The 24,931-nt window shown below is 43.0% G+C and overlaps 1 protein-coding gene across 1 annotated transcript; it reads left to right on the top strand.

The window, feature by feature from the left end:
* Positions 1-24,931, top strand: Wee1 (WEE1 G2 checkpoint kinase). Its single transcript, XM_052201330.1, has 11 exons — positions 1-1,217; positions 2,707-2,912; positions 3,856-3,916; positions 4,034-4,206; positions 4,738-4,859; positions 9,560-9,706; positions 13,068-13,163; positions 13,960-14,045; positions 20,330-20,500; positions 20,747-20,892; positions 23,529-24,931. Exons 1-11 carry the CDS (start codon positions 639-641, stop codon positions 23,683-23,685), a joined length of 1,944 nt encoding a protein of 647 aa, XP_052057290.1. The 5' UTR covers positions 1-638; the 3' UTR covers positions 23,686-24,931.

Below are 24,931 nucleotides of genomic sequence, written 5' to 3'. Positions count from 1 at the left end.
CACGGTGCCCGGATGCTTCTGAACCTGGAGACCGGGAGGCTGACCCACGCCCAGCACAGGACGGTAGACGCGGTACTCTCGCCCCTCCTCGCAGGGCGGCTCCCGGCCGGCTCGGGTCCTCTAGACATAGGCTCTGGGCGGGATTCTGTGCAATCCAGGCCCACTCATTGGCCCTGGATGCCACGACCCACTCAGGACTGGCGGCGCGCCTAGGCTGTGGGGCGGAGCCAGCGAGTTCCCGCCAAAATCGCGTAACTGGTTCCTCCCCCGTGGGCTACGTCGCGCCCTCTCTGTTTTTTCAAACCGGGACTGGGCGGGGATTGGTGGGCTGGGCCCTCACGTGGTTAACGGTCGCGGGAAGCCGCGGAACCCGAACTTGCGGACGAACTTACGGAGACTTTGGCCAGCGCTGGACCGGCCAGTCTCCGCTGGACATACCGCGCCGCAGCCGTCGCCGCGGCGGGAGCTTGGCTGGCCTCGGAGTTGCGGCCGCCGCGCAGGCCAGCTGCAGCCTCAGCCCGGCGCGCCCGATCGCACGTGGCGGACCCGCCCCCTGTGCCAGCCGCGACCTGGACGCCGCCGGCCTGTGCTCGCCGGTCCTCTGTTCTCCGGTGCTCCGCCGTGCCTGCAGCCGGGAAATGAGCTTCCTGAGCCGACAGCAGCCGCCGCCCAACCGCCGAGTCGCAGCCGCCTGCAGTTTGCGGCAGAAGCTCATCTTCTCACCCGGCAGTGACTGTGAGGAAGAAGAGGAGGAGGAGGAGGAAGGCAGCGGCCACAGTACCGGGGAGGACTCGGCCTTCCAGGAACCTGATTCGCCCCTGCCTTCTGCACGCAGCCCGGCCGAGGCCGAGGCCGAGCGCCGCCGTCGCTCGCCCGGCGCGGAGCCGGGCAGCCCCGGAGAGCTGGAGGACGACTTGCTGCTGCAGGGCGGCGGCGGCGGCTCGCAGGCGGCGGGTGGAGGCGCTGAGGGCGACTCTTGGGAGGAGGAGGGTTTCGGCTCCTCGTCGCCCGTCAAATCACCTGCGGCCGCCTACTTTCTGGGTAGCCCGTTCTCGCCGGTGCGCTGCGGCGGCCCGGGGGATGCCTCCCCGCAGGATTGCGGGGCTCCGCGGGCCATGGAGGATGACCCCTGTTCGCCGCAGCCCGACTACCCCAGCACCCCTCCGCACAAGACCTTCCGCAAGCTGCGCCTGTTCGACACGCCGCACACTCCCAAGGTAATGGAGGCGGCGGAGGAGCCCGCTCCGGGGTCTTTAAAAAAAAAAAAAAGTCCGCGGCACTGAAGCCCTGCGCGCCGCTGCCGGGGTTCGGTTACATAACCGCCCCGCCGCACCCCGCTCGCTGTCCTGCGCCGCCACTCAAAAAAAAAAAAAGTTGGCAGCCCCCTTTTTTGGCTCTGCCTAGAAGTTGTCGGTTAAGATTATGTAACTGAACAATGGGCCTGGGCTGTAACTGCTCCACTTTACAAAGGGCCTGGTTCCTGCTGTCCAGGTGGTTGAGTATTTGGCCCCGGTGGCGCGGTGTGCTAGGATGCGGGACTGCTGCCGGCCACCTGACACTCGAGCCATATGGCGCCTGTTAAATCCGGTGTCCGGGCCTGCAATTTCAGGGGCACGGATAGAAGGAATTGCTAAAGGTTTTGTTCTAACCCCCTGGACTTGTGATATGGCATTAGCGATTCTGCGCTTCTTTTTAGGAGTTGTCTTTGCGTTTACAGTCGTGAACTCCTGAATATTCCAGGTGGCTTTTGATTGTCTTTATGGACTTAGTATTAGGGAGGCTTTGTGTTTATTCTGGGGTTTCCCCTATGGTTTTGTTGGTCTATGTGTCAAAACTGTGTCTTAAAGAAGTGTGTGTGTTCAGAACCCGTCCGGAATAGCCCGTGAATATGCATACTGTCACTGGTATTACTTGAGAAGTCACAAAAAAAAATTAAGAGTAGGAAATTCCCCAAATAAAGACAGGCATGGCACCTGTAAGTTTAACACGGGAAATAAGCCCTTTTTTTTTTGAGACGTTTCTATGTGTAACAATCTTGGCTGTTCTGGAACCCACTTTGTAGGAACTAGGAACTTAGAGATCCTCCTGCCTCTGCCTCCCGAGTGCTGGAACTAAAGGCGCGCTCCCATGCCTCTCGACATAAGCCTTTTAAATGGAAGCTATTTATTGATTTCCATGTAACTTTAGCCATAAACCTCGAGTATACATGTGCTTTTGTGCTTTGCTGTTTTATAGGCCGACAGGCCCAAGGCACCATCCCTCTTAGTAGTAAGGGGAGGAGTCCAGTGAGGTGGCCTTCAAAAGCCTACTTGAGGTGGATGTGGGTGTTTTTTATGTGAGTGTTTTTAGACTGTTAAAAGAGCTTGTTAATTTTTAGCCACGGTTAGGAACATTTTTGTAGTTCATTCACTACAATTGTTCCTTTTTAGGACTAGGTACTAGTTTTGACTTCGCTGCCTTTTGCAGATAAGTAGTATTCAATTGTTTGTTTTCCTTGAAATATAACTAAGGCTTGTGCGTTGCCCCGTCTTGTTCCGTTCTTTCCCCAAGCTGGGTAGCGGAGCCTCCCTGCATGGGTTAGTACAGAGCTTCACAGTGTGCTGCTTTGGGCTCCACGGTCGGCCACTTACGAGAGGCCAGTTGGAGGTTATATTGAGAAGAGTAGCCAGAAGACTGGATCCTGAAGATTGTATTTCCCTTTCCTAGAGTTTGCTTTCCAAAGCTCGAGTTATTGATTCCAGCTCTGTTAAACTCCGGGGTAGTTCTCTGTTCATGGACACAGAAAAATCAGGAAAAAGAGAATTCGACACTCGGCAAACTCCTCAAGTGAATATTAACCCCTTTACTCCGGATCCTGTATTACTCCATTCCTCAGGACGGTGTCGTGGGAGAAAGAGAGCATATTTTAATGAGTAAGTATTGTGTGGTTCCTCTGTACACCTAAGGTGTACGATCACAACTAGGTTTCTACGGAGTGGCATGAATGCCTTCACTCTGAAAGTTTCCCTTATGTTAGCACTTAGCTTTCTAGGAGACAGATAGTCAGCTATAAGAAAGAAATGGTCAGAGAAAGAATAACAGTGATTCCATGACTGGAGAGGTGGCTTCCCTGTTCTTGGAGTTTAGTTCTTGCTGTTCTTGCGATTTAGTTCTCAGCACCTATGTGGCAACTCACAAATGGCTGTAACTCTAGTTGGGGGGGGGGGACGACGACCCATTGACCCTTCTGATTGTTCAGCCGCCAGGCATGCCTGTGACTGCCATACCCACAAATCTTTTTTAAAAAAAAAAAAAGCCTAGATTTATGGTGTCAATTAATGGAAGAGAGTTGTTACTACATATATTTGTGTGTGAGGTTCACACATGTGGGGGTCAACTTTCAGGAGTTGGTTCTCCTTTCACTGTGTGGGTCACTGGGATTGAACTCAGGTGTCAAGCGGTAGCTAGAGAACTTTTACCTTTTGAACCAGTATTTCTCAGTCTTCCTAATGCTGCAACCCTTCATATAGTTCCTCTTGTTATGGTGACCCCTCAACCATAGTTATTTTATTGCTATTTTGTAATTTTGTTTCTGTTATGCATTGTAAAAAGTAATGTGAGTGATATTGTGAACTACTGTTCTGAGCTATTTTGGTGGTCAGAGATTTCATTTCTAATGCTTTTATTTCTGTGTGACAGCAGTCTAGTTAGTGAGCCTATCTCAGCCTATCTCACTTTTTTTTTCATCATCTGAGTCAAATTTTAGGGTTATAAAATGAAATGCTTTGCCTTTTGTTTGTATTTATTAAAATGCATTTTACTCTCTAGTTTTTAGTCTCAAGTTGATGTTTTGTTAAAAACCCACATTTTTTTCAGTTCCTCTGAAGACATGGAAGCCAGTGATTATGAGTTTGAAGATGAAACAAGACCTGCTAAAGTAAATAACTTTTTATTATTTAAAAACATTAATAAATGTTTGCATGTTAATTAAGCATAGAATGATATTTTCAAGTTTTATGTCTTTGTATTATACATGGATTCCCTCCTTTTACAGAGAATTACAATTACTGAAAGCAATATGAAGTCACGATATACAACTGAATTTCATGAGCTGGAGAAAATTGGTTCTGGAGAATTTGGTTCTGTGTTTAAATGTGTGAAGAGGCTAGATGGATGCATTTACGCCATTAAACGATCAAAAAAACCATTGGCTGGCTCTGTTGATGAGTATGTATTAAACATTTTTGTCTTTTGTTTTTTATCCCCTTTGTTATTAATAAACATTAAGGCTTTAGGTAATCAAACACCTAATGCCTTCATTTATTTATTTTTAAAGATTTATTTTATGTATATGGTACACTATAAGTGTCTTCAAACTACCAGAAGAGGGCATTGACTCCCAATACAGTTTGTTGTGAGCCACCATGTGGTTGCTGGAGTTGAACTCAGGACCTCTGGAAGTCCATTGCTCTTACCTGCTAAGCCATCTCTCCAGCATCCTAAGGGTTTTGTGTAGCTCAGACTAGCCTGGGTGGGCTCATTATGTACTGGAGGTTTTGAATTCCCATTCTCCTGCCTCAGTCTCTCTGATTAGGGTTAAAGTGTGTGCCACCATGCCAGTTTGCATAATTCTTAGTTCTCTTAAGTAAGTCACCTTTTGGCATAGTGATAGTTTTAAAAAAAGGCTGGGTTTACTTTATGGTGCTTTGATTACTCCTGAGTAGAAATGACAACTTCTTGTTCATGTTGTTCTTCTAGGCAGAATGCTTTGAGAGAAGTATATGCTCATGCTGTGCTTGGGCAGCATCCCCATGTGGTTCGCTATTTCTCTGCCTGGGCAGAAGATGACCATATGCTTATACAGAATGAATACTGTAATGGTAAGCACTATGGGAATAGTTATTACAATCTTTTTTTTTTTGGTTTGGATTTTTGAGACAGGGTTTCTCTGTGTAGCCCTGGCTGTCCTGGAACTCACTCTTTAGACCAGGCTGGCCTCGAACTCAGAAATCCGCCTGCCTCGCCATATTATAATTTTAAGTTTTTCTTTTTTTTTTTCCTTATTTTTGGGGTGGGGGCAGTTCTCATATGTGTTAGGATACATCCCTGGCTCCCTCTTTGTGTGTGTGCGCATGTACATTAAGATTATTTTTTTAATTAATTTATTTTTATGTGCATTGGTGTTTGAGAGTGTCAGATTTCCTGGAACTGAACTTGTAGACGTTTATGAGATGGCATGTGGTTGCTGGGAATGTAACTCAGGACCTCTGGAAGACCAGCCAATGCTCTTAACTCCTGAATCATCTCTCCAGTCCCCTTGTTAGGATCTTTTTTTTTTTTTAATTATTTATTTTATATTTATGAGTCCACTGTCAAGTTATCATCAGACACACCAGAAGAGGGCGCCAGATCCCATTCCAGATGGTTGTGAGGCACTATGTGGTTGCTGGGAATTGAACTTGGGATCCCTAGAAGAACAGTCAGTGCTCTTACCTGCTGATCCATCTCTCCAGCCCCCTTGTTAGGTTTTGTTTGTTTGTTTGTTTGTTTGTTTTGGTCTTTCGAGACAGGATTTCTCTATATATCCCTGGCTGTCCTGGAACTCGGTAGACCAGCTGGTCTCAAACTCAATTGGCTTGCCTCTGCCTCCCAAGTGCTGGGATTAAAGGCGTGCACCAGCACTGCCCAGCTAGCAACATGAATTTTGAGTGGAAGCCTTATTCCTTCTGTGACATTTTCATGTCTCAGTAGTATTGTGTTTATATGCCTTTCACTCAGTGCTGAGCTTCCTGAGAAGACTGCCCACTGAGTGCCTTGCTGTGTATATTTTGGTATTTCCTAGCACACAGTATAGTATAGTTTATGGCACATAGGAAAGATTGTCTAGTCTTATCTTTAGTTGTACAGGAATGCAAAGAAATTGGCAACTATAATAAATTCATTTGGTTTGTTTTGGACACTAGGAAGTCTAAGAACATGGTATCAACATCTGAGATGGTCAGTCATGCTGTATATTTTCATGTGGATTGCAGGATTTTACTGTGTGGTCCTGGGTGGAATGTTCTATTTTCGAGGGCAAATCTCATGGCGCTAATCTTTTTCTTTGCAGTACTAGGGATTGAACTGAGAGCCCTTTGACTGCTCTCAAGGGCCCTACCACTGAGGTATATATATCCTCAGTTCTTTTTTGTATCTTGTTTTGTGACTGGTTTTACTAAGCAGTTACCCAGGGTTGGCCTTGCTCACACTTTAGCCGAGGCAGGCCTTGATCTTATATTCCATCTCACATCTTCCAGGCTTGTTTGTGCCATGAGGCAGACTTAATTTAACAATAAACCATTCTTGAAGGTATGGCCCTGTTTATCTTTTACTAGGACTCGGTTTCTTTCTTCCCCCCCCCCCCCCCCAGACAGGGTTTCTCTGTGTAGCCCTGGCTGTCCTGGAACTCACTCTGTAGACCAGGCTGGCCTCGAACTCAGAAATCTGCCTGCCTCTGCCTCCCAAGTGCTGGGATTACAGGCGTGCGCCACCACCGCCCTGCTAGGACTTAGTTTCTAACAATTGAACTTTGGGAAACAAATTCAAATCATAACAAAGATGTTTTCAATGAATACTTATTGTATTTAGGTTTCTCTTTTTGCATGCTTCTTATATTGATGTTAGTTGCTCATAAAAGGACAATGAGTCCATTCATCTAAATTTAACCATTTCTTGAAGACATTCTGAAATCCTGCTGTATTCCCAACATCTTTCCAGTTTAGTTTACTGCTGTCATTAATACTTACACTAAATAAGTGTCCTAGAGTTTTATTGCAGTGATGAGATACCATGATCAAGGTAACTCTTGTGAAAGAAAACATTTAATTGGGGCTGGCTTACGGTTTCAGAGGTTCAGTGATCTTGGGAGGAATCATAGCAGTGTACAGACATGGCGCTGGAAGAGCTGAGACATCTTGATCCAAAGGCGGCAGCAGGAGACTGTCTTTAACTGGCAGCCAGGAGGAGGTTCTCCCACATTGGGCGGAGCTTGAGCATAGGACCTCAAAGCCCACCCCCACAGTGACACATTTCCTCTAACAAGGATGCCTCCTAATAGTGTCACTTCCTGCCGGGCGGTGGTGGCGCATACCTGTAATCCTGGCACTCTGGGAGGCAGAGGCAGGCGGATTTCTGAGTTCGAGTCCAGCCTGGTCTACAGAGTGAGTTCCAGGACAGCCAGGGCTATACAGAGAAACCCTGTCTCAAAAAAACCAAATCCAAAAAACAAACCAAAAAAAAGTGTCACTTCTGTAGGCCAAGCATTCAAACACATGAGTCTGTAAGGGCCAAATCAACTACTGCAGTAAGTTATGGTTTTCTAAATTGTCTATATGCGCCCCCCACCTCAGTGTAAACAAAGTAGGAAAATAAAGGTCAGCTTTGTATGGTTTTTCACAAGTCTTTCACCTTCCTTTTTCATTAAACCTTTACCAGAAGTTTTGAATTCTGATCCTTAATAGAAATCTGCCTTTTTTCTTCTGTTTTTTTTCCTTTTCTTTTCTTTTTTTTCTTTTTTCTTTTTCTTTTTCTTTTTTTTCTTTTTTTTTTTTTTTTTTTTGGTATTTCAAGACAGGTTTTCTCTGTAGCCCTGACTGTCCTGGAACTCACTCATGACTGGCCTTGAACTCATAAATCTGCCTGCATCTGGGATTAAAGGCATGCCCGGCCAGAAATCTGCTATTATTACAAGCTAGCCTTTTGTTTTTTGTTTTTTAATACAAGGTTTCTCTTTGGTAGCCCTGGCTGTCCCTGGAACTTGCTCTGTAGATAACTCACAGAGTTCCATCTGCTTCTACCTCCTAAGTGCTATGATTAAAGGCATACACCACTACATCCTGGCTAAGCATACCTTTTAATACATAATAGGTTGTTTTTATTTTTAAATTGTTTCCATAAAGATTAGAGACATTTATGGTTTAGGAGGCCATGAAGATGGTTCAGTAGTTTAAGAGTGCTTGCTGGCAATTACAAGCATTAGAGTGAAAATTCCAGAATCTCTGCAACAAGCTGGGCTTCCTGAATATGCCCTCTGAGCCCCAAGTCCCAGGGAAGCAAAGACAGGAGAATCACTGGGGCTTCTGGTTTGCAGCATAGCAGAGAAAATGTCAATGAATCCTGGGTTCTAGGAGAGATCTTGCCTCAAAGAAATAGGTGGAGAGACACCAGCACCCTTTTCTACCTTCCACATGTGCACAAATACTAAGCACTCACTTATGCGTGCACATAAGCTCGTTTTTATAAAAATTAAATTTTTTTTAAAAGAAACATAGCTGGCTGTTGTGGTACACTCTAGAGTCAGAGGTAGACAGATCTCTCTTGAGTTTGTTGCCAGCCAGGGCTACATAGAGACCCTATTTCCAATAAAAGAAAAAAAAGAACTGTAAGGTTTAGAAAACACTTGATAGTAAAGTTTTTTTGTTTTGTTTTGTTTTGGTTTTTGCTTTTTGTTTTATAAATAACAGTCTAATAGTTGTGGATCAATACATGACATAGGTAGTAAAGGCTTCTACCATTTCCTGGTTTAAATCAGATTTTTTGTTTTGTTTTGTTTTGTTTTGTTTTTTTGTTTGTTTTTTTGGGATTTGGTTTTTTCGAGACAGGGTTTCTCTGTGTAGCCCTGGCTGTCCTGGAACTCACTCTGTAGACCAGAGTGTTGGGATTACAGGCATGCGCCACCACCGCCTGGCTTAAATCAGATTCTTATTTAGAGACGGGGTCTTGCTATGTAGTTCTGGCTGGTCTATAACTTGCTGTGTAGACCAGGCTGGCTTTGAACTCAAATGTCTGCCAGTCCCTACCTCCAAAGTGCTGGGATTAAAGATTTGTGTAAAATGGCCTGGTTCTTGTTCCACTTTCAGGAGTTTGCCCATTTCACTTAACAACTGAAGGTTGCCTCTGCCCCTTAGAAAAAGAAACCTCACAAGTTATTCTGAGAAAGTGAATAAAAGTTGGTTACTGAATTGTGTTTTCCCCCAGGACTGAGACCTGAACCTAGGATCTCTACATGCGTGGTCAGCATTGCACCCTGCCCTTAACTTTTGAGAATGTTAGAAAGTTGTCTGGGCTAGCTAACCTCAAACTCATCCTTAGCCTAAGCTGGGCTCAAACTTGTGACCCTCCTACCTTAGCCTCCCTCCCAAAAGCTGGGACTGTGTGCCTGATCACCAGGCCTGGCGTTAAGTTGTATTTTCTTTCTTTTTGGTTTTTTTGTTTGTTTGTTTGTTTGTTTAGAGACAAGGTTTCTCTGTATAGCCCTGGCTGTCCTGGAACTCACTTTGTAGACCAGGCTGGCCTTGAACTCAGAAATCCGCCTGCCTCTGCCTCCCAGGTGCTGGGATTAAGGCGTGTACCACCAACGCCCAGCCTAGTTGTATTTTCTATAATTGCAAATATATTTCATACTAAAACAAAAATAAAAGATATCCCAAGAAAGTTGAACCGAGAGATAATAATAATAAGTATCATTTTCTGGGTGCAGAATTGCAGTTGTCAATATAGAGAGAAGAGAAAATAAAATGCTAATTTTTGCTGTTTCTATTAGGTGGGAGTTTAGCTGATGCTATAAGTGAGAACTACAGAGTCATGAGCTACTTTACTGAAGTAGAGCTGAAGGATCTCCTTTTGCAAGTTGGCCGGGGCTTGAGATACATACATTCAATGTCTTTGGTTCACATGGATATAAAACCTAGTAAGTATTACAGGTGCTCTGGCTATATTGTTTGGGACCTGGATATAGAAAATAAAGTACTTCATTGTAACAATGCGAAAGCGTGAAAGCGCCTTACTACTTTTCATTGATTACTTGCTAGTGTTTTATGATGGGAGCATTAGATCACCCCAATACTGGCCCAAGTCTTTCATAGTTTACATGGTATCTGTTTTAGGACCATGCTGTACATCTGGTTATATCATTACCCTTTTCAGGTTTTATCCTGCTACTTTTTCTTTTCTTTAATATTTATGTTCATTGGTGTTTTGCCTACATATATGGCTGTGTGTGGGTGTCAGAAACCCTGAAAAGGCAGGTAGGTGTGAGCTGCCATGTGGGTGCTGGGAATTGAACTCTGGTCCTCTGGAAGAACAGCCGGTGCTCTTAACTGCTGAGCCATTTCTCCAGCCCCTCTACTTTTTTTTGTTGTTGTTTTTCAACAGGGTTTTTCTGTGTAGCCCTGTCTGTCTTGGAACTCACTCCATATATCCACCTGTGGAACTCACTCCATAGATCCACCTGTGGAACTCACTCCATAGATCCACCTGCCTCTGCCTCCCAAGTGCTGGGATTAAAGGTGTCCCCTCTACTTCTTTTTTTTTTTTTTTTTTTTTTATTATCTATAAGTACAGTCTAGCTGTCTTCAGACACATCAGAAGAGGGCATCAGATCTCATTACAGATGGTTGTGAACCACCATGTGGTTGCTAGGATTTGAACTCATGACCTGAAGAGCAGTCAATGCTCATAAACACTGAGCCATCTCTCTAGCCCGTCCCCTCTACTTCTTAAAAATGGTAAAACTTAATTCTACAGATAAATTTCTGTATTTAACTGGTTGCTTTCTTATATTTTTAGCTTCTGCCTTCCCTATGCTTCCTAAAGTTAGAAGGGTTAATGAAGGGAAGGGGTGGATGGGGGGAATAGGGGGAGGGAAGAGGGCTTATGGGACTTTCGGGGAGTGGGAAGCCAGAAAAGGGGAAATCATTTGAAATGTAAATAAAAAATATATCGAATAAAAAAAAAAGAAGGGTTAATGAATTCAAACTAATTCTAACAGGTGAGGTGCTTTTCTTTAAAAACAAAAACCAGCCACCAACACAACAACAAAGCTAACTAATTACCTGGGTATGGTGGTACACTCTTAATTCTAGCATTCAGGAGGCAGAAACAAGTGAATCTGTGAATGTGAGGCCAGCCTGGTCTACATGCAACAAAGCAAGTTTCAGTACAGCCTATAAAAGTGACTTTTATTTTCCTGGTGTAATTGTTGTTCTTGAGGCTTTCTGCTTCTGTTTGCTATCCTAGGCCTAGTCCTGGAAGCTTCTAGCCTCCGTACAATCTTACTTAGGCCTACAATGTTTTTCGCCTCTGTGACTTGATGCTGAATGAGCTCACCCTTTCCTAGTTAGTTCTTTTCCCTCTCTGGCTGGTTGGTTCAACTCAGCTGTTTTGGCTCAAACTCCTCCCCAAGCTGACTGGTTCAAGCTGGCTTCTCTCGCTCTGTCTTTCCTGAATTGCTGTGCTTGGCCTCGTACTAACTTTGGCAATATGTTCGAATCTTCTGTCTTATACTCATTCTCTGACTCATTCTGTCTTCACCTGTGTCTAGCTTGTTCTTTTTCTGCAACCTGTCTCTGTAAGACTGTCCCAGTAAAATCGCTTTTTCTCATTCCTCTCTGCACTAACTACTCTTTTTTCTTTTAAGATTTATTAATATATATAAGCACACTGTAGCTATCTTTAGATACACCAGAAGAAAGTGTCAGATCTCATTACGGATGGTTGTGAGCCACCATATAGTTGTTGGGATTTGAACTCAGGACCTTTGGAAGAGCAGTGCTCTTAACCGCTGAGCCATCTCACCAGCCCCTAATTACTCTCTTAAGTAGCTTCCCTTTTATCTTTTTGAAGAATTGGGCATATCCTATTTTGTCCAATCTTTCTCTGATTTGTCACTTTGTCTGCCACTCAAAATTAGACATCACTTTCAAACGTGGGTGTTTCCTTCTACAAAGAAGCTTCACCTTCATTGTTTGGAATTAAAGGTGTATGCTAAGGGCTGAGCCATGCCACAACTAGAAGACTGGTTTTATTTTGTTTTGTTTTAAAAAAAAAAAAAAAACAGGGTTCACAGTGTGATCAAATCTTGCAACAACAAAGAGAAACTCTGTCCTGAAAACAAAACAAAAAAGCATTCCCAAGGCATACAGCCTTGGGTCTTTATCCCTTGAAGTTGTTGTTCTCCCTAAGATTGGTATAAGACTTTATGGATTTTGTTGTTTTGTTTTTTTTGCTTTGTTTTGTTTGAAACAGGGCTTCTCTGTGTCCTGAAACTCACTCTGTACACCAGACTGACCTCGACCTCAGAGGTCTTACGAATGCTAGAATTAAAGGCCGTGCTAACACCGCCAAGCATGTTGATAATCTTTTAGAACCTGGCATAGTTGGGTTTTTTCCTTTCATCATGTGGCATCTGGGAATTGAACTCAGATTGTCAGGCTTGGCAGCGAGTGCCTTTACTCATGGAGTCATCTTACCAGCTTTATGGATGATTTTTATTTTTGGCCTTGTGCAGGCATACAATTTTTGCAACCTACTTTTAATAAGGGTTCAAGCTCTCCTCTAGCCCACCACCTAGCAGAAGTAGTAGAAGAGGAGCTGGAGAGATGGCTCAGCGGTTAAGAGCATTGACTGTTCTTTGAAAGGTCCTGAGTTCAATTCCCAGCAACCATATGGTGGCTCACAACTATCTGTAATGGGATCTGATGCCCTCTTCTGATGTGGCTGAAGACAACAACAATGTATTCACATATATAAAATAAATCTTTTTAAAAAAGTAGTGGAAGCGAAAAGTTATTAAGCTATGGGGGAAGTACCTGTACAGCAGTACTTCTTTGGGAGGCAAGCTTGATCTTCTTTTTCAGCAATTCAGTCCTGTAGCAAACACCAAATAGGACTCAGCAGCTGCAGACCAGTCCTCTAGGCAGGCAGACACCAGGCATGAGTGCCAGCTGGCCTGAGGTGAGGCCACAGAAGCAGCAAGCTGCCCCAGGAACCTCATGAGCAGTTCTTGGTGAGTTTCTCTCAGTGGCAGTGTTATTGCAAGTTGAGCTCAACAGTGCTATATAAGGTGAACCAATATACTAGTGTCAGTATCACTAAAGTCTCCCACTGGCTGTGGGGTCATATTTATTCACAGGTACACTGTGTTTGCTTTAGCAAGGCATTCTTTCACTTGTGTGCCTGGCAAAACTTTATTTGACATAACTAACTTTCCAAAGAACTAGAAGTTTCCACTTCAGCCTTGTTTGCTAAATATAGTTATTTTTATTCAACAGGTAATATTTTTATATCTAGAACCTCAATCCCAAATGCTGTCTCTGAGGAAGGAGATGAAGATGACTGGATATCCAACAAAGTTATGTTTAAAATAGGTAAAACTATTTTGTTAACTATTAGGGTAACTGTTAGAATTGAGAAGCATTGGTCTTGGGTTGCTATGTGCATGGGTGTAGTCTGGGTGTGGTGGGAAAGACTGCCACAGCATGTGGATATTAGAGGACAGGCTTGAGTGTTAGTTCTCATATTCCTCCTTGTTTCTAGGTGGGGTCTTTGGTTGTTGTATACTGCCTTGGATACCAGAGTAGGTAGCCTGTGAACCCCTGGGATTTTTCTGTCTCTAGCTTTCATCTTGACATTGTTTTGGGTTTGCAGACCTGTGTTCCTGTGTTGGTTTTTACATAGGTCCTGGGGATATGAATTCTGGTCCTTAGTCTTGTGAGGCAAGCATTTTATCCACTGAGACATTTCCATAATACCTTTTGAAGTGTTAACCTCATAACCATTGGATACTTGGTGCCTAAAGAGGCCAGGAGAAGCATCAGATCCCCAGGAACTCAGTAACAAATAAAGAGCTACTCTGTGGATGCTGGGAATGGAACTTTGGACCTTAGCAAGAGCATCAAGTGTTCTTGTCTGTGAGCCATCATCTCTCCAGCCCCTGTTTATGTACTTTGAGACAGGATTTCATGTATCCTAGGTATGTATGTATCCCAGGTCTACTTCCTTGAGCTTGTATCGTAGCCCCAAAAGCTGAGAATTCCCCTGCCTCTGCCTTGAATCATAGGATTATATGCATGTATTGACGTGGTTGGTTTATATGGCAGGGCTTTGTGCATGTTAGATAAGTTGTCTACTAACTGAACTACTGTACTTTTCTGATACCTCTAGGTGATCTTGGGCATGTAACAAGAATCTCTAGTCCTCAAGTTGAAGAAGGTGATAGTCGTTTCCTCGCAAATGAAGTTTTACAAGAGGTAATTTCTTTCTTGGATTATAGTATTTGCTTTGTATCAGTTGACAGAAGACTGAATTCTAATATGTTAAAAATTAAGTAACCAGTAGACTAAAAGTAGAAAGTCTAATCCTATCTGGGAAGGGAGTCTAATGGCATTGAAAGTTGTCCCACTCACTACCAGTGGAACTTCAAATTTGTATAGCCTTCTAGAGACCAAATTGTCACTACATTGATTAAATGTGATTAAAAATCACATTTCCAGCTGGAGAGATGGTTCAGCAGTTAAGAGCACTGGCTGATCTTTCAGAAAACCCCAGTTCAACTCCCAAGTTCAATTCCTAGCACCCATGTGGCAACTCACAACTGTCTTTATCTCTAGTTCCAGAGGATCTGGCACCTTCGCATAGAACACCAATGCACATAAAAAGAAGTAAATCTTAAAAAAAAAAAAAAAAGAAAGAAAAAAGAAAAAACAGCCGGGCAGTGGTGGCGCATGCCTGTAATCCCAGCACTCTTGGGAGGCAGAGGCAGGCGGATTTCTGAGTCCAAGGCCAGCCTGGTCTATAGCGTGAGTTCCAGGACAGCCAGGGCTACACAGAGAAACCCTGACTCAAAAAAAAAAAAAAAAAAAGAATGATTGTGTATACATAGAGAACAATGTGAAAACAATGTTGGAAATGAAAGGTAAATTGTGACATGTGTCACATAAAGTCTAATGTAGTCCCTTGCTCTTCTCTCCATGCACACTGGTCTGCCTTACTGAATGTATGCATATCTGAAGCTTGTATTTCTGAAAATGCATTGCAGGGCTGGAGAGATGGCTCAGCGGTTAAGAGCACTGACTGCTCCTCCATAGGTTCTGAGTTCAAATCCCAGCAACCACATGGTGGCTCACAGCCATCTGAAATGGGGTCTGGTGCCCTCTTCTGGGGTGTCTGAAGAGAGCAATGGTGGTGTACTCATATGCATAAAATAAATTAATAAATCTTTAAAAAAAAATACATTGTTTGCATATGCACCCCTAAATGCTTGAGACTTGCTTCTGAAAGTCATGGATAACTGATAAAGCAGCATTTGTTTGTAGATTTGTCTTTTTTTTTTTTTTTTTTTTTTTTTTAAAGCCAAATAGAAAGTCTTTATTCACTTCTGGTATGGGGAACTTGCCCAAATGAAAAAACCTCAGGCATCACTGATCTTTGCTTTTAAGCATAAAATACATATCCTGGGCTGACACACTTTACTTAGCAAGAACAGTACCAAGATGCACGTAGCAGGAGGCAGAGGTACTGGGGCCAGAATGTGCGGTTAGTGCATACAGGGACTTTTTCAGGCACATTCTCCATTTTTTTTTTCTAGTTCTATCCATTGGCCTTCAATTTTCATGATGTCATTTTTTTAACAGCTGAGGAATGTTCCATTGTGATTGTGTATGATTGGCCTAGAGTGTGGCACCATTAGGAGGTTTGGCCTTGTTGGAACAGGTATGCCACTTTGGGCATAGGTCTAGTTTTTATTATTAAATTACTTTATTTACATTTTTTAAATGTTCCCCCATTTCCAGTTCCCCCTCCCAAGTTCTTCACCCCATTCCCCCTCCCCTTTGCTCCCCCCACCCCCACCCCAGCCAATGTTCCTCTTTCCTGAGGTATCAAGTTTCTACAGGATTAGGCGTATCTTCTCCCACTGAGGCCAGAAAAGGCAGTCCTCTGCTACATATATGCCCAGGGCCAAGGACCAACCCATGTATAATCTTTAAGTTGGTGGCTTAGTCTCTGAGAGCTTTGAGGTGTCTGGGTTAGTTAATACTGTTCTTCCTATGGGTTTGCCATCCCCTTCAGCTCCTTCAGTCCTTCCTCTAACTCTTACATAGAGGGTCCCTACCCTCAGTTCAGTGATTGGCTGTAAGTATCTGCAGAAAGCTGGTAATAGGTTAGGGGGCAGGGCATATTCCAGTCCCAGCAAGCATCAGCACGGCAGCTTTAGCCATGTGGCTTTGGCTTTAGAGTGAAAAATAGAAGGTACTACTGATGCTGGTTAGCTGGAGCTAAGAAATTAGTAATGATTAAGAAGAGACCAGCATCACTGAGGTGAAATTTTTCTGGGAAGTGTTTTCTGAGAGCACTAAGAAGCTGTGTTCCTAGCCGGGCGGTGGTGGCGCACGCCTGTAATCCCAGCACTCTGGGAGGCAGAGGCAGGCAGATTTCTGAGTTCGAGGACAGCCTGGTCTACATAGTGAGTTCCAGGACAGCCAAGGCTATACAGAGAAACCCTGTCTCAAAAAAACCAAATCCAAAAAAACAAAAAACAAAAAATAAAAATAAAAAGTTCTTCGTGTTAATCTACAAAACATTTGCCCAAGAGGGTGGGCTGATGGCCAGAAATTGATACACTAAATAATAGTGATAGGAGGCATATCAATAGCAAGAAGCAATCCAGAAATGAAGTCTCTTCCAGCCTCTTAGAGCTCACCCATGGCAGACCACACAAAAAGGGGTGGGCAATCACCTTTCCTAGATGGCTCCTGACACCACACTACAGGACTTCACTAGAATCTCACTGAGGTAGACTGTCTTTGAATTTTGGTTGGACTTATTTCCAATCCTCTGATTCAAATGTTACTAATAAGTCCACAGTGGTTGCTACCTCCTGATCACTTGGTCCAATCAGCTTTATGTCAGTAATATAGTAAATCAATGTAATATTTTGTGGAAGAGACAGAGAATCAAAATCCTTCCTAACTAAATTTATGACACAGGGCAAGAGAATTAATAAATCCTGAGGCAAAACTGTATACTGCTGGCCTTGCTGACTGAAAGCAAATTGCTTCCAATGGCCCTTGGGGACAGGTACTGAGAAAAAGGCTTTTGCTAGATCAATAGCTGTATACCATGTACCAGGAGATGTGTCAATTTGCTCAAGTAAGAAGCTACATCTGGTACAGCAGCTGCAATCGGAATTACTACCTGATTTACTTTTCCATAGTCAACTGTCATTCTCCATGATCCATCTGTCTTCTGCACTCAGTGGCCAGATAGAGTTAGTAGGAGATGTGGTGTGAACCACCGACCCTGCATCTTTTAGGTCCTTGATGGTAGCACTAATTTCTGCATTTCCTCCAGGATTATGATACTGGTTTTGATTCACTATTTTCTTTGGCAGAGGCAACTCTAAAGGTTTCCATTTAGCCTTTCCAACCATAATAGCCTGGTCTATAGAGTGAGTTCCAGGACAGCCAGGACTACACAGAGAAACCCTGTTTCGAAAAACCAAAAAAAAAAAAAAAAAAGAGCTACCCAGGCTGTTTTGAAGGCATGACGGGGCCATAAAGAGCAGCTGAGGCTTGGCAGTGTGAGAGGCTATGGAAGGCCAGTGGTGAAGGTGCAGCCTCAGTTGCAGTTGGTGGCCCAGGACTGAAGGGATCATGCAAAGGATTTGAGGCTTGGCACTGTGAAGAGAGCCTATGAGAGGCTATTGGTGAAGTTTCGTTGCAGTATCAGACTCCAGTGTATTGGAGATGCCAGAACCATGGGATGACCACCAGGAACAGCAGCAATGGAGTGAAGTCAACCAGAGCCTAGAATGCTACAGAGGGCAGAGCTAAAGAGATGGTGCAAAGCCTTTAGTGGAACCCAGATGGTCATATGTGACTCCCAGACATTGGAACAAGAAGTTGTAATGTTGAAATTGCCTTGGAGACTCCAAGATGTTCAAGATGCTGGAGCTGTTGGATAGCTGCTGAGGAAAGCTGCTAAGAGGAAGTGGAACCAGCCCAGGAGAAAGAAGTTTGTTGCAGTCTACAAAGATGAGAAAGGAGTGATCTGAAGGCCACTTTGACCTCAGACATGGAGATGCAGAGTTTGGAGTTTGCCTAGCTGCTTTCCTGTTTTACTTTGGGGATTGCAGTTAAGGGATTGGATGGATCTCAGAAGAGAGTTTGAACTTTGGACTTTTAACATTGAGACTGCTATAAACTATGGGAACTTTGGAAGTTGGTCTAAATGTATTTTTTATTATGCTATGGCTAGGTGTGCCCCCTACTCGTGTTTGAACAAGCCTATGAGGGCTAGGGAGTAGAATGTGGTAGTTTGAATATGGTTGGCCCAGGGAGTGACACTATTTAAAGGTGTGTCCTTGTTGGAGGAAGTCTGTCTCTGTGGGTGTGGGCTTTAGATCCTCTTCCATTTGTTTATTTATTTGTTTATTTGGTTTTTTCTGTATACCCCTGGCTGTTCTGGAACTCACTCTGTAGACCAGACTGGCCTTGAACTCAGAAATCTGCCCGCCTCTGCCTCCCAGAGTGCTTGGAATACAGGCTTGCGCTACCACCGCCCGGCCCTCTTCCTTTTAATATTTGGAAAATTTGTAAATAAACAAACAAAAAAAGAGATCCTCTTCCTTTTCGGAAGAGCCAGCCTATACCATGCCTGCTCCTACCTTGGCTGACCCTCTGGACCTGTAAGCTAGCCCCAGTTAAATGTCTACAAGTTAGTTGCCTTGGTTATGATTCTCTCTTCACAGCAGTATAAAACATTAAGACACTAACCCCACATCTGACAGAGGGCTGATATCCAGAATAGACAAAGTACTCAAGAAGTTAGGCTCCAAAAAACAAAATAGACCCAATTAAAAAATGGGGTACAGGGGCTGGAGAGATGGCTCAGCGGGTAAGAGCACTGACTCCTATTCCGAAGGTCCTGAGTTCAAGTCCCAGCACCCACATGGTGGCTCACAACCATCCATAAAGAGATCTGATGCCCTCTTCTGATGGCTGAAGACAGCTACACTGTACTTAGACATAATAAATATTTAAAAAAAAGGGTACAGAGCTAAACAGAATTCTCAACAGAGGAATCTCAAATGGCAGAGAAACACTTTAAAAGAAATGTTCAGCATCCTTAGTAATCAGGGAAATACAAATCAAAATGACCCTGAGAGTCCACTTTACATTCATCAATCGGAATTGCTAAGATAAAAAGCCCAAGTGACAGTACTTGCTGGCGAAGATGTAGAGAAAGAACAGTCCCCCACTGCTGATGGATTGCATAGTGGTGCAGTCACTCTGGAAATCACTCTGGTTGTTCCTCAGAAAACTGGAAATAGTTCTACCTGAAGATCCAGCTATATCACTCCTGGGCAAATACCCAAAAGATGTTCCATAACACCACAGAGGACACGTGTTCGTAGCACTCCACTTATGTGCATAGCAGCCTTATTTGTAATAGCCAGAAGCTGGAAAGAACCCAGGTATTCCTCAACAGAGGAATGGATACAGAAAATGTGGTACATTTACATGATGGAGTTCTATTCACTATTAAAAATGAAGACATCATTTTGCAGTGACCAGGCCAACTCAGTAATAAGTCTACTGGTTCTAGAGGGAGGGAGGATTAAAGAAAGAAGAGACAATTAGGCATTATAGTATGACCCCAGCAAGTGTTAAGGTGGGTTTACCTTTTTTTAGTCTGCTTTTAATGCCAGTTCCAGGTATGCAAAGAATAATGTCAGTTCTAGGTCAAAAAACAAGGCAGTCAAGGAACCAACAAGGCATAACCAAGGGTCCCCTGGTTTTCAGAGACTTAGCAAGATAATCAAGATCTTGACCATTACTTTCTTGTCCTAGCTCAGTGTCAAGTTCCTGACATCATCCTTGAAAGCAGCACCAAGAGCTCTCCACATTGCAGTCAAATGGATAGAACTAGAAAACATCCTGGGGGCTGGAGAGATGGCTTAGTGGTTAAGAGAACTGACTGCTTGCTGAGTTCAAATCCCAGCAACCACATGGTGGTTCACAACCATCTGTAATGAGATCTGACTCCCTCTTCTGGAGTGTCTGAAGACAGCTACAGTGTACTTACACATAAATAAATCTTTAAAAAAAATATAAGCAGACCCAAAAAGACATATAAATCTATATTAACCCCTCTCTCTATATTATTTGTAGTTTAATTATCTTCCTAGATTTAGCAGCTTATTTTCTTTTTTTTTTTCTTTTTTTTTTTTTTTTTTGTTTTGTTTTGTTTTGTTTTTTTTGAGACAAGGTTTCTCTGTATAGCCCTGGCTGTCCTGGAACTCACTCTGTAGACCAGGCTGGCCTCGAACTCAGAAATCCACCTACCTCTGCCTCCCAAGTGCTGGGATTAAAGGCATGCACCAACACTGCCTGGCAATTTATTTTCTAAGTAGATACTTAAATGTGGCATTCAAAAGTGTTTATGATTTTTTTCTTTTTACAGAGATCATTATGGTGTGTAATCTGTTGTTTTGACTATTACCTTAATTTTTTTTCTCTTTTAAATTTTACAGAACTATAGCCATCTACCGAAAGCAGATATTTTTGCTCTTGCTCTCACAGTTGTATGCGCTGCTGGTGCTGAACCCCTTCCCAGAAATGGGGACCAGTGGCATGAAATCCGGCAGGGCCGATTGCCTCGTATTCCACAAGTGCTCTCACAGGAGCTGACAGAGTTGCTAAAAGTGAGTGCTTTACATGTGAAGTGCTTTATTAACACCTCAGGATTTTTACTAAGTAGGGTGTTTGGTTTTTTGTTTCTACTTTTTCTTTTTTTGAGACAGGTTCTCTATGTAGCCCAGACTATTCTGGGAACTTGCTCTGTAGACCATGCTGGGCTCTGCCTCCAGAGTGCTGGGATTAAAGGTGTGCATCATCACAAGTGGCTCTAAGTTGTACATTTTAACCACTTTTTTGCTTTTGTTTTTTAGGTTATGATTCATCCTGATCCAGAGAGAAGGCCTTCAGCCACGGTGCTGGTGAAGCACTCAGTGTTGTTGTCCGCATCTAGAAAGAGTGCAGAACAGTTACGGATAGAACTGAATGCTGAAAAGTTCAAAAACTCTCTTTTGCAGAAGTAAGGAGGGTTTTATTACTACTACTACTACTACTACTACTACTACTAAAACTCTCTTTTGCAGAAGTAAGGAGGGTTTTATTACTACTACTACTACTATTATTATTATTATTATTATTATTATTATTACTGTTTTTACTCTACTTTGCTCATTGATTCTTGGATTTTAAGAGATCATTTAGGGTTTTGTCAAACTTTGTAGTTTTGTGTGTGAGACAACCAAATTGAGTCAGCGTTCAGGAGGTAAGGTTTGCCACACATACATTAGGACCTGAGATTGGATCCCCAGCCCACTGTAAAACACTGGGCAGAGAGACTTGTGTATATCATCTCAGCACTGGCAAGGCTGGGTAGGTCAGGTTCCTACCAGCTCAGCTGAATCGTGATGTTCCAAATTTAGTCAAAGATACTGTCTTAAAAAAAACAGTGTGGCAAGCTGGAGAGATGACCCAGCAATTATGTGTACTGGCTGCCCTTCCAGAGAACTGAGGTTCAATTCCCAGCACCCACATAAAGGCTCACAACTGTCTGATTTCAGTCCCAGGGAATCCATTACTCTCTTCTGGCCTCCTTGACACACAAATGATGCACAGACATACATGCATATAAAACAATCACTCATACAGATTTTTTTAAAAAGTTTTATGTTGCAAAACCAAAGATTTTGAGTATAAAAAATTAAGGTGTATGTCAGTTAAGGAAGACATCTGATGTTGACCTCTGGTCTCCATATGCACTTGCAAAAATGTGTGTCTAGTTGTAGAGACACAGATACTAAGGCTGAGTTTGGTGTGGTGGCTGGCACAGACATGTTACCCAGCTGCCAGGGAGAGTTGAGGCATCAGGATCACCAGTTCAGATTCTACCTGGGCTACAGACTGTTGAAAGTCATCGCCGTCAATTTAGTGAGACTGGTATTGGTGCACACTTTATTTTAATCTTAGTACTTGCAAGGCAGAGACAGATCTCTGAATTAGATGCCAGCCTGCTCTACAAGGCGATTTCCCTGTCAGCCAGGATTGCATGATCAGACCCTGTCTGAAAAGGGGTTAAGAGTGCTTTGCCCAACAAACATAGGGCCCTGGTTGATCCCCAGAACCAAAGGGCTGAGAGGGTAAGTGGGATAGAATATAAAGGAGTAAAAAGAAGGCTCTGTGGTACAGCTTTTGTTGCCAGGGATATGTCATGCTCTGTGTTTAATTTTCATTACTTTCAAAGCAAAATCAAAGCAAAAATAATTATTTAAAAATGTGTTTGCTTCCAAGTGGTCATTATCTCTAAGCTCTAAATCATGGTAGGACCTAAATCAATCTGTAACATTTCTCTCAGAGTCTCACCAAATATGTTTCCCTATAGCATTTTTTTCAGCCTGTTTTACAAAACAGTGAAGCAAATGGCTATTATGTAGCTGCATGGTTTTTAATTGGTAATGTATTATTGTGGGAGGGGCACTTGGGACTGCATACATGGAGGTCAGACGATACTGTTTAGAAGTCTGTTTTCTCATTCCCCTTTCATCTGGGCTTCTCCAGGGATTGGACTTAGTCTGTAGACTTGTTCAGGTGTGACAAGTATCTTGCTTGCTGATCCTTGATAACGATTTCATTACTACTTGTAATGATTCTAGTATTTGATCTGAGGGACAGTTTCAGAAAACTCCTGGCAAAGATAAAGTTGATCAAAAAAATTTTTTTTATTTGTATGTGTGGTATGCATATGTGTATGCATCTGTACAGCAACTGAGAGTGAATATCAGGTGTCTTCCTCTCTCCATCTTTACGTTCCTGTTCAAAAATATTTTTTTTTCTTTAAGACAAGGATTCTCTGTGTAGACCAGGCTGGCCTCAGAGATCTGCCTGCCTCTGGCTCTGCTATCAAATGTGTGCACCACAATACCAGTTTTCTAGATAGGGTCTGTCATTGAGCCTGGAGCTTGCCAGTGCAGCTAGATGGGCAGTCTGGGCAAGCACTCAGGATTTCCTGTCTGCTTCTCAACTCCAAGATTCAGGCCTGTGCTGCCACAGCCATACTGTGTCTCACCCTCATAGCTCAAGACAAATGGCTCTACTACCGAGCTAAGTCCTCAGCCCCATCCCCCACTCCCCCACTCCGCTACCCCGCTTTCTGGGTGAGTGTATTTGTGCAGCAAGCACTTCACCCGCTAATCCATCTTCTCATTCCTATTTTGGTTGTTTTTTAAAATTACATTTCATATATATATATATATATATATATATGCACATGCCATGCTTTGATTTTTTTTTTTTTTAATGGTATGAATTCTGGCCATCAAACTCAGGTTGTTGGGCTTGGTGCCAGGTGTTCTCACTGATGAGTCTTTTCACCAGCCTCAAGTGTGTCATATACCCTTATATTGCATCCGAGAATCGGTGCCCACAATGGGTTGGCCCCTCCCACTCCAATCACTAAGAAACAGGTTTGCCTGCAGTCTGACCTTGTGAAAGCATTTTCTCTATTGAGGCTCCCTCTCTCTGATGATCCTAGTTTGTGTCAAAGTGTCATAAAACTATCCAGCACAACAGTTCAGTTTGTATTTGTCCTCTTAGACTCTTTGCATAGAATTAATAATGTAGTAGGTAAATTAAAGTCTCGCTCTCTTTTTTTATTTTTTTTAGAGAACTGAAGAAAGCACAAATGGCAGCCAAAGTTGCAGCTGAGGAACGGGCGCTCTTCACGGATCGGATGGCCACTAGATCCACCACCCAGAGTAATAGAACTTCTCGACTTATTGGAAAGAAAATGAACCGCTCTGTCAGCCTTACTATATACTGAACTGCTCACATTTCCCAGCCCCTCCCCCGCAAAGGAAAAAAACTGTGACAAGAGGAAGCTAGGTTGAAATCACTGCTAGAGTCCACTTTGCCATTATTTTGCCCATTGGTATCAGTAGTTTTCCTAAAATGCCTTTTATGACTTGTGAATTACAGTTGAGAGCTGTATTCTGACTTGGCTCTGTCAGGCTTTGTCTCATCTTCCCGTCTGTTTCCTGTAGGATGTCAGTCACTGTGGGGTGTTCCAGCACCCCTAAGGGGTGCGCCACTGTGGTGGTTGCTGCTTATCACTCACTATTGCAGTGTGATGAAAGGTGTCTTTCCTTGCTGTGACCTGTAGAAAGGACTCAAGGGCTCTACTGCGGACATCCCCTCCCTTCAGAAAGGGAAATGCTCAAAGACTCAGGACTACTCAGCCTCCAGTGTACCTGTGTCAGTCTTATGTTCTTTTTTCTGTGTGAATTATACTTGTATATCCAACTGGGAGCACTTTAGGCATCATGTGCACCATGGGATGCCCATTCTGTGGAAGCCTTGCCTTGTGAATTTGCTGCTATTTTAGTTTCCTCTTGCTGTAAAACTAGCATTAAACAATCATTGTTGTTAATAGGCTTTCTTTCAAAACAATTATGTGAAATGTGTAGCTGCTCTTCATGAAAAGCAGCTTCACCTCTTTTTCTTTGGACTTTGAAGCTAGTGCATTGAAAAAGTGCACCTACTCCCTCCCTGTTTGAATGCTGTATTAATGTAGTATAATTATTACTGGTTTTGTAAATTTTTCTTATGATGTCCTCTGACTTTAAAACATGTTTCCTTCCTCCTGTCAAGTCTTGTACTTGGTTGTATGGTTAGCCTATTTTTAAATGTTTTGCCCAGTTTCTCTTCAATATTTGTGTATATAAACTGATCTTGGTAATACTGTACATAGCTGTTTAAAATACCAGAATGACTTCTGAGTATTTCAAGTTTTTCACAAAATACATTTTACCTGTGAATAGCCATTTGACTAACAATGTTTGGCTAGTAGATATTGCCCTCCAAAAGGGGGGAATGTCTCATTTGCTTTCCTATTAACTTTGGTCTGAAACACATTTGCACTTGTCTGTTTGACTCGTGTCTTATTAACATTGTATTAAAAGTCATTCTGTGCTTACCTTAATTGTCCAAATCTTCACAGTGCCTGTTTCCTACTTTATATCCCCTCACTGCTCATTACAGAATATGGATAAATATATATAAATTGCTAA

This window comes from Apodemus sylvaticus, chromosome 1 (assembly GCF_947179515.1).
Source record: "Apodemus sylvaticus chromosome 1, mApoSyl1.1, whole genome shotgun sequence".
Taxonomy (NCBI): Eukaryota; Metazoa; Chordata; class Mammalia; order Rodentia; family Muridae; genus Apodemus; species Apodemus sylvaticus.
The sequence above is the reverse complement of the archived record's forward strand: the minus strand, read 5'-3'. Positions and strand labels throughout refer to the sequence as shown.

What these genes read in the sequence shown, in the direction of transcription:
- Wee1 (XM_052201330.1), top strand. Translation starts at nt 639, where the DNA reads ATGAGCTTCCTGAGCCGACAGCAGCCGCCGCCCAACCGCCGAGTCGCA. An exon ending in ACACGCCGCACACTCCCAAG is followed by an intron (nt 1,218 to 2,706) that starts GTAATGGAGGCG and finishes TCCCTTTCCTAG; the next exon opens with AGTTTGCTTTCCAAAGCTCG. An exon ending in ACAGAATGAATACTGTAATG is followed by an intron (nt 4,860 to 9,559) that starts GTAAGCACTATG and finishes TGTTTCTATTAG; the next exon opens with GTGGGAGTTTAGCTGATGCT.